Below are 9,950 nucleotides of genomic sequence, written 5' to 3'. Positions count from 1 at the left end.
CTGCGGCGGTGTTTACGGCCCGCCGCGGGGGGGGGCCGGGGGGCCGCGCCCCTCCCCCCGCGGCGACGCGAGGCTCGCGGTCACGTGACGCTGCCGGCAGCCAAGCCAAAGTCGACACCGGACTCCACTTTAATAGCAGATTCAACAGTTTGCAACCACAGTCTCAGACCGTAAAAAGGAAGCTGAAAAATTCCCTAACGATATCGGACAATTGTTATAAACAGGACAGGGTATAAATATGCAAGTTGAGAATTACAACCAAAATTTCTTACTCGTGTTTTAGGCAGTGATGAAATTCTACCAAGAAACCAAGGCATTGACACTAGGTACTCATCGGTCAGGATACATTCAAGCATCAACTGCGATCTAGATGACAGGTGCACCAAAAAGCAGCAGTTCGCAGAAACAGGAGTCTCTAGTTCAGTGCGGATAGGAGATAAATCGTAACCTGTGACTGATCAGCAACATCTGTAGCACAATTAGCAAGATTGACACCAGTTTTAAATTGCAGTCCTTGACCCTCTGTAGAGGCTCAGGATGTTAGGTAATACTATTCTTGTTCATTCAATACAAAAATATTAATTTACATATAGGTCATGCCCTTCAAGGTACCACGTAGTGCGAACAGAGAGAACTTGAAGAAAAGGAAAAGCTGTTGTGAGGCCCCAAAACACTTCAAGAATCATGTAYGTACAACAGCCCTTTAGAGCTTTCAAGTTTGGATGTTTCTAGTCTAACATAGTGGAGATAAAAAGTAYGTAAGTAGATGATCTATACTTACCTGGGATTATTTCTGCTGAAACAAACAGAATTACTTAAAGTTACAGAAATGAAAGGCCAGCAGCCCAGAACACTTTTCTGATAGCAGCACAGGAAGGGCAGTATAAAATGCAAAACGTTGGTCAAATTGGTCAAACTGGCAAACCAAAGCTTTATTTTTTGTTTAAAGTCTTTGCTACAGTACCTARGACTGCGCCTCTATACATAATTAACAATCATTCCTGAAAGATCTGTATTTGGCACCAGTTTGTGTTTACCTCAAACACTTGTGGGGAGGATTAATTTCAAATTAAATTTGGTTTTTCAACAGAATAGGAGCTGCCATCATGAAGCCAATTAGCTGAGTTATCGGAGAAGCTTAAAAAACAAAACAAAAACCAAAACAAAACAGAATCCTTATCTAAACCAACACATTACAGAAAGCTCCAAAACAGAGGTCAAACATTAAAAGGCTGATATAGGCTCAAGTGGTTTATAAAACCTATAAAAAAAGACTACACCAGCAAATATGCCCTTTCAGTCCGCACAGTTTAGAAGTTAATGCAGGGAGCAACACTCGCTAGCTGGAAATCTTGTCATGGGAGAACCACACACATACCAACAGGAGTACCCAAAAAATCAAATGTTAAAAAACTCCAATTCCCAATCCACATCAGAGGAGAAAGATTCATAGAAAGATTGAATCAATCCATGAAAACATAATTGGTTGGGCAGTTCAAACTTCCCCCACCAACCACTCAGTTTCATGTACATACAGCACACGTGCATGGCTCAATCCCATTCAAATTCCTCATGGAATAGAAGGATCTCAGGCTCTACAGAGTCTTTCCCTATCATGCAAGAAATATGTCTGACTGTGCTCTAATCACCATCATGTATCACTTCAGCCACAGAGTACCAGGCAGATTAAGTAGAAATGCACAGTTTTTAGCTCATCATCTCTGCAGAAGTGTTTGAGAGGCTCAGTTCCTGGAGAGTTCTCGGTGGGCACATAGACAGGCTCTTCATGCAGATTCACTGGCCTCTACTGGCTTAATCATGTGGTCTGGTTTGTTGCCAGCAGCATAGTGATCCCACATCTGAAGGTAAAGCCGCTCCAGGTCCGTTGTATATTGTTTGGTGTTGAACAAAGGACTGGATATTCTCTGCTTCCAGACTTTGCCACGTATTTTTTTCAGGCTACGAAAAGAGTCAAAGCAGTCAGGAGAGGTTCTGAACACTTTGTAATACTGTTTACTTTCTGAAATCTATCTCAGTCAATCCAGAACTGCCAACACAACTGTTTCAGAAATATCTACTACTCCCTTCCACCAAGTTCACATTGATGGTACACGTCTTCATCATTTCTGATACAGATCACCACTAGCAGTTGCACTTGAAAGCCTAGACATATTAACAAGTTAACTTGTTGCCCATTACCCGTCCTGTAGTAACTTTTTTACAGCATGATTTTAACCAGCAATAAATGACAGACAGCTTAATCCTCAGTTTAAAAAGAAAAAATATGCAGTATACTTCACCTTTCAACAACTAGAAGAYTGCACACAAGCAATTTCTGCAGAACAGGCAACGTGCAACAAGTTGTTGCTCTGTGCARTTAGGAGCATGGATGACAGTTTACCATAAATGCAAAAGCTGAGTTGGTTGCAAAGTGACCTCTAGAGGAGAATCATCAAGTTATTTTAAACATTTAAGTATCTGCAAGATTAAAACCATTTACAAGTCTCATAGCTGTGCCCAAGGACAGCACTTCACRTTCTTGATGTTACCCTGTTACACAGCATAAAGTTACTTACTATTCCAGATCAGTCCCCAGTTTCACAGCAATATCTTCATATTCCTGCCTACTTTTTGCAATGAGCTCAAGACAACCGAGGCAAGTAAGCTGGGAGGCAGCAACTCGCGATGCCAGAGTCTCACCTGTAAATATAAGATAAGAAAGAGAAGTCAGCTTATCAGGTAACACAGGACTGATTATGAAAAGTTACCTTCCTTCCACCTCCACAAGAAAGTTTGTCAGGCTTGCTATGTTACTAAAAAAGAATTCAAATGCATCCACCACTCTGTCTAGGTTCCCTGTTGTATTACCTGGCATAGTGACCATAGGAGTCCCAGCCCAGAGTACATCCATCCCAGTTGTGTGCCCATTGCAAAGCGGAGTGTCCAGACAAACATCAGCCAATTGGCCTCTCCTCACATGTTCTTCTTTGGGGGCAACAGGAGAAAAGATGATTCGGTTTTGGGAAAGACCCAAGTTTTGTGCRTATTGCTGAATATTGGGTTCTCCTACAGCTGGGAAACGTAAGAGCCACAGTACGCTATTTGGAACTCTTTTTAGGATCTAAAACAAAAGCAAGAAGTAGACAAAGGAAGACTTGTCAGAAACACTTCTTTTTCTGAATAACAGTAAGAAATCGCCACGAACCAAGATAAAGCAAAAGACATAGTCATTCAATACTTCAACCAATCTGTCTATAGGACAGATTTTTTTTTTAATCAATGTTTGGAGTAGAATAACCAGCACTGGATTTCATCACTGAAAGAGACAATAACTCTGAACAACAGCCTACAGGGTACTTAAGGAGGAAGTACTGAAATTTAATGTGTCACTTATATAACTTGATTTCCAGACTAGAACACTGAATATGCATATTTAAATTGTTCAAAATGTAATTTTCACTGACTAGAAATACACGTACGATTTGAACTCAGCCTAAACAAAATTCTATAGCCTATTAATGCCAAGTTCCACAACATGAGCATTGTCAGGATTCAAATGGTTCAGGGTGACTGTATTTTCCACAAAACAATGAAGGTGAAGTTTTCATTTGCATGAAGTTTTGCTGAGTTGAGAGAACAGCTACATTCTAGAGGTCTGACCTTAGATTTCCTGCCAGATACACAGACACTCACATTAGCCCACATTTGTAAAGTAGAAGGGTCAATCTTATATAGCTGATTAAAGTTACAGTATACAACAGCATCCTCTGGTAATCCATACTGGGAACGGGTAGTGACAATGATAGTTCGTGGAACTTCTTCTCCAGTTGCTGCTTTGTTATTAATCTAAGGAGGRAAAAAAAAATAAATAAATAAATAATAAAAAAACACAGCTATTAGAACACTAAAATTATAGGAAATAAGCTTAAGCCCCATGAAATTTTTTGAGTCATATTGTGACATGTTAGTATCATGAGTTACCTTAAGCATACCTTTAGATTTATTAGATGTAAACAAAAATGCCTACTTACGCTTATGGATGCCGTGACAATGCAATCACCATGAAACAATACACTAGGTATTTTCATGTCCTGGCTATTATCTCCCTGCAACTCCCAGTAACTGAAAAGAACAACTGTATAAAGTAGCACAACACACAGACCCTCCCCTCCTTCAAGTCACTTCACTACCTCCTGAGACCAAAAATAAAATTAAAATTTCAAGGAAGGAGAAAAAAGTATGTAGAAATCAAATTATTTTCATTTTTGTTGGTTTTTGAATAAAAGGTAAACGGCACACAACAGAGATGGAATCAATTAAGACTGAAGATGCCGAACGTTCGTATTAACGAACATTCTAAAATGAATGATTTTACAGCCTTCACAAAGAACAGGAATATGCACATATTAAAAAAAAAAAAAAAATGCTACAGAGGGCAGAGTTGGGAGAACTCAYCAATACACAGAGAACCAGAATACCACGCAAGAAGAGTTTATGGCCCTGAGTACTAGTACAATGTAAGTATGATTTAAAGACATAATGCTGCACTCTAATTCTTCTTAAGCAATGGTAGGATCAGTTGAATGTAGAAGGAAGTAACTTGCCCTACGTGTACAAGTTACTTRCAGCCTATATATAATATACACACACACATGTATAAGCATACAGAATATGTAAGCTTAGCTCACTGCACTGCTGCCAGCCAAAGCAAATGTACTATTGACAAACTTGACATTAATGAAAACAACTCGCTGTTACCAACTGTATTAGAACACAAAGTCAGTACATTGAAACTGCAAAGACAGGACAACAAGATACGCAAAGTTAGCTAGTCTCAAGAGAAGTAGATAAAAGTGCTATGGATCCAAGTCACCAATGAGATCTCAAACAAAATACACAGTTCCAGTCACATACGCCCAAAGGGTATGTGCCCAAGATGCATTTTTACTAGAAATGCATGCTAGAAGTCAGAATTGCAGCTGCATTTGCAGATGCACAGATAAATATCTTCAGACCACTCATATAACTGCACTAGGAAACCACTATTTCAGTTCTTCTCTACCAACAGATGGCAAATCAAAGAAACAAATCAAAGAAGTTATGCAAATCTTGAAGTATGATATCAAAGTAAAAAAACAAACAAACAAACAAAAAAACTGCTCTACAGAGGGAAGAACTGTTAAACAACTGTCACTATCACTAAATCCCAGAAACTGAAATCACAGGCACATAGTTGCAAAGAACTTATCTCAAAAAGATATAAAGTGTTGAGTAAGCATTGCTGAAATACAACAAAACAAGTTTCACTGCATTATCCAGCGGACTTTTTCTAAAGGGGGAAAAAAAAAAGGCAACTGAAACTGGGCAGTAGCCCACAAATATCCCTGCAGGCTACAGGGAACTAGTCCTATCTTCCAGTTCTAAACAACTAACTTCTCTCCATACAGTGAGATTAAATTTCTTTGGACTTTAGGTAGCTCTTGATAGTAACCTCTCCATCTTCGGGGGAAAGATCATCTTCCAACAAATCTGTGGCTTCAAGGAATATACTTCAGAAATATTTCTTTCAGTACAAGAAATAATCAACATGACAGAAATTACTGTTCTTTGTTATATTAACAGATGCATTAAAAAAATCCATACATGCCCTGAATTGCCTCACCTGAGTAGTTGCTAGTCCATTACTAATGTTGAATCCATTGATTGTTATCTGAATTTGACCACGATTTATCATTTCAATCACAGCTTCTGCAATTGTATTCATAGGAATGACTGGCATACTGAGGGCAGCATTGCTATCTGCATTGTCACCACTATCAGGACACTTCATCTGAAAAAACAAACAAAAACATGTAAGAGCCTGTGAAAATATTTTCTTCACTCCAAGACAGAACATCCAAAGAAGCCGTTCTCACCTTAACAATTTTGACATCAGGGAGGCTGTCAAGGAAAGCCTTCAAGTCAATGCCATTCAGAACAATTCTGTTATCATAAATATGACCATTGGACTTGAAATCAATGACCGCTTTTTTCTGTTGAGGGAGACAGAGAGAGAGCAGCGTCTTTATGTTATAAGATCCCTCACCAAATACTAAGTGTAATCTTATAAAGACAGCTATGGAAAACAACTGCTATTAACATCTAATTTTCTTGCAATCTCTATCCTCCCACCTACCTTCAGATGGGGAAACATGTTGGCATGGTCTCCAATGAAGAAAGTGTTTGGCATGTAAGCTAATTTCTCAGAATACTGTTCAGCCACCTCAACTGGGGAAGTTTCTTTATCTGTGATGATATAATCCATGAACAATGCCCCACTGGTTCCAGGATACCCTAGCCACATTGCCTACATAACAAAAAGAAAGAATACAGTCTCGTGTATTACCAAAATAAAGCAAGTTAAATCAATGCATACTAACTTAAATTTTCTACCCACAGAGTCAAGTATCTTCTTATGCTTTATCAACTGAAGAGCAAACATTACCCCTAAACTTTCACTACTGAGACAGTAGACAGTTTGAGGGTGTATTAAAATTGATTCCTCACACTATGAAGACTATTGACTGAAGTACCCAATCTGTGCAGCTATAAACAGAACATTAACTAGCAATCATTTTCAATTTCTCTTAGCTGAGACAATTTCTGTTGCCAAGAGTGAGTCTGATTCAGACTTCTACTTCCCATTTTATAGGCACTTCAAAAAAAATCCTTAGTCAAAATATCAGTTACCTTGATTCTGAACTCTAACTAGAATTTCACCAAGTCTGAAGAGACTAAAACACATCTCAACTGACTTCTGCAACAGCTTTAAATAAACATTTGTTGGTCTCACCCATGCAAGAAAGCAGGTAGTGTACATGAACCTCAGAATTAAAGGGTAGTCCCCTTTCAGGGCATAGTCAACTACAAATAGAATTAAAAATAAACAAACAAGGAAGTCTTGAGTATAATAATCCTATCTGCCTCACATACTGCCATCACCGAAAAGCCTCTCTGGCTTACTGATCGACAGGAACCTTCCAAGATTTCTTCTACTGTGGCAGAAAACGTGGAGACTTTCCTTGATAACACGTGTATTTTAGAGATGTAGAACTCTTCAACTTAGTTACCTGAATAGGTGCTGGTCTCAAGGCAAATAATTCATTGCGAGCTCCTTTTGTGTAGCCATTCATGTTAATGAGAATGTGTATCCCATCCTGGTGAATGCGGTCTGCTGCTTTTCCGTTACATGGTATCTGAAGAATAACAATTTTTTTTACATTACTTTTATATTCTGTCTTTCAACAATAGCAATCAGCATATCAACAAACAAAAATCAACAGCATAATTCCATTTAGATGAGACTAAAGTCTTGTCATTCCTAGCTTTATGGACGTATAGGCATCAACTCAGGGTAAAAAAAACAAACAAAACCCCCCAAAATAAACAAAATCTCCCAGCACCCTCAATGTTGAAACAGAAGAACTTTACTACGTCTAGTTGGAGCAGACGGTCACTGACAGAAATTGTAACTGTGGTGCCTTAAGATTACTTCTGCATATTCAAACCAGAGGACTGATACCCAATATTGCCAAGCTCAGCTAAGTCATGCAGAAAATACCATGAACAGACAACAAAAGAACCTTCAAACACCAATTGCTTTAGTTTTTTGGCTAAATAAAAGATTCAAAGAGTAAAATTCCATAAAAGGTACAACCAATGCCTTCCAAGAAAGAGAAGAGCAAAGCCATGGATCCTACAACACAACCTCTTCCTTTCTAATACTGAAAAGTAAACAAATTTCAAGTTCAATTTCCTATAATTACACAATTAATCATCATCTAGAAAATATTTCTGATAGATATCTCTAGTTTAACAGCAGCAAAACAAAAGTCAATGGCTCGTAACTGGGGTTATATAAACCAGAAGTCTTTTTTCCCAGGGAGACTAATTAACCACCAAAACAATTCACCTCCTGCAAGTGGTCAATTTGCATACAGAGAAATTATCTCAAACTGAAAATTAAGAGTAAACAAATTAACTACTCTCCAGCTACTGCTAATACTGTCTCACTCTACAATTAGGGTGCATCATGCAAGTACCAAATTTTCATAAAAAGAGAAAGTCATCTCACATTTTATAGCAGAATAAAAGCATACACACAGGGAGTTACCTCTGAGCTCTTAAAAAAAGGAGTTCCATCTTTGCCTGTCTTTCATTACATCACATAGCTAATGCACGTGTTACTATGAAACTGTTTCTAACTGTTTGACCCTCCTGTTTTAAGTACAAATCCACAAGAGTTGCACTGCGGCCTTAAAACATGAGTTGGTTTCCTCAAGAACCTCAAATCAAAACTCAGTGCCAAGGGAAAGAATGCCGCCCCGCCCTCAGGAGCGGCAAGCATGACAGCCAATACAAATTGCTGCCCAGTGTTACTATGACCCAAGGTTTTCAACATCCAATCCTGCAGAAAGGAAAGAAAAGAGTTTTTCCCTACAAGCACAGCTGAAGCTCATTTTCTCTAGATGTTTTAAAAACCCAACTTTACCAAAACTATTTTAAAGAGCAGCAGTTCTGCTGACATCAGTATGGCATTTTAACTTAAGAGAGCAGATCCTGGACTACACAAGAAGTTTAACAACTAAGTGCAAGTTTATGCATCACCTAATTCTGTGACAGTCCAAGGGCCAACCCACTTTCACTACTAATATACACCGATTATCCCATATTGCTCTAGGGCTTCGCCATTTTTTTTGAGATACTGTAACTCCTTGATTTCTGTATGTACTGAAATCCTAGCCACATCTCTTTCTGCACAGAACACAAACAACCCTGGACAAGCCTAAATATATTTGCAGTTGTGACATTGTAACTTACTTGTGATGTTTACATAYGACTATTATCTGAACATCTAATGAAACAGTTACTCAGCATTGTTAAAATTGCTTTTTAATAATCACATAGAGATCACAAAATAGTCACTGCATCCCAGGTTACGCATAATACTAATATACAATCTTCAAACCCCCAAATATCAACACTAGTCTCAGCCCGATTCAAGAAATCATTGCAACTAAAATCTCAAACCATAGGCTGAGATTTCTGTTTCATTTTGGTTTTTTAAAAAGTCAGTGCATTAAAAGAGCTCACCTGAGATAAGTCAATGAAATGATTTGCTTCAGCCATCACTTTTACACGGAAGTTTGTACCATCATCAGGACTCAGGGCATAACAGAACACCTACAAGCAGCAGCACAAGTTAGATATCTGTGACATGTCACCAACAAAACACCTTTGTGATAAAAGTATTTTTAAACTACAATAGCATATATCAGTAAAATTCCATCTAGCTTCAGAAAAAAAAACTTGTTTTATTTACTGATGTGGCATTTACCATTTGAGAAAGAAGCCAAAAGTATTGGGGGCATGAGACATTACCATCAGGCCCCAGTTTTATCTATTTCTGATACTACTGTAAGGCACTGCATCTTACATAGAAATATGTATCATGTTCCAATCAGTGGAAGGTTAAGTAATTTTAATAAAGAGATCTATATAAACATTACATTCTCAAATAACATTTTGTACAAGACAATTTTGAATTCGTAATTAATGAGAACTGTAATTATGACTCAGCTTGAGCAGGCAAGTTAAGTCTTAAGGAAGCTTTTGAAACAGATTCTTTAAATAGTGAGCATCCTCCTCTCCTATTAAGACCCTGGGAATGTATCCACTCTGTAACCAAAGGCTGACAAGGTATTGCACACATGCATCTTTAGCTAGTCTAGCCACTGGGAATGAAATCTAGTTACAGTTTCATTCCCCTAACATAACCCTGAAATAAACATACTCTCTCTTTAGATTCTGAATTACAAAGCACCCCTCCTGGAGAAAAGAAGTTGTAGTCAGACCAATCTGAAGCTCATGTTCAAACAGTTTCAGGTATCCCAGATAAAAGTGCATTAAAA

General features: G+C 38.2%; 2 protein-coding genes across 5 annotated transcripts in view; both read right to left on the bottom strand.

Moving 5' to 3' along the window:
• GCNA (germ cell nuclear acidic peptidase) overlaps window positions 1-598 on the bottom strand; it is a 15,681-nt gene extending 15,083 nt beyond the window's left edge. The window contains exon 1 of the mRNA XM_085314893.1: window positions 588-598. Coding sequence (XP_085171019.1) covers window positions 588-598 — 11 coding nt within the window. The remainder of the gene's footprint in view (window positions 1-587) is intronic.
• Window positions 599-907: 309 nt separating this feature from the next.
• OGT (O-linked N-acetylglucosamine (GlcNAc) transferase) overlaps window positions 908-9,950 on the bottom strand; it is a 26,529-nt gene continuing 17,486 nt past the window's right edge. For all 4 annotated transcript variants that reach the window (XM_085314861.1, XM_085314862.1, XM_085314863.1 and 1 more), the window contains 9 exons: window positions 9,133-9,222; window positions 7,110-7,235; window positions 6,176-6,346; window positions 5,916-6,032; window positions 5,663-5,830; window positions 3,694-3,846; window positions 2,869-3,121; window positions 2,577-2,700; window positions 908-1,959 (listed from right to left, as the gene is read on the bottom strand). In XM_085314861.1, coding sequence (XP_085170987.1) covers window positions 1,785-1,959; window positions 2,577-2,700; window positions 2,869-3,121; window positions 3,694-3,846; window positions 5,663-5,830; window positions 5,916-6,032; window positions 6,176-6,346; window positions 7,110-7,235; window positions 9,133-9,222 — 1,377 coding nt within the window. In that variant the 3' untranslated portion in view covers window positions 908-1,784. The remainder of the gene's footprint in view (window positions 1,960-2,576; window positions 2,701-2,868; window positions 3,122-3,693; window positions 3,847-5,662; window positions 5,831-5,915; window positions 6,033-6,175; window positions 6,347-7,109; window positions 7,236-9,132; window positions 9,223-9,950) is intronic.

Source organism: Rhea americana, unplaced genomic scaffold (genome assembly GCF_003343005.1).
Source record: "Rhea americana isolate MKP2758 unplaced genomic scaffold, rheAme1 scaffold_413, whole genome shotgun sequence".
NCBI classification, from domain to species: domain Eukaryota; kingdom Metazoa; phylum Chordata; class Aves; order Rheiformes; family Rheidae; genus Rhea; species Rhea americana.
The sequence above is the reverse complement of the archived record's forward strand: the minus strand, read 5'-3'. Positions and strand labels throughout refer to the sequence as shown.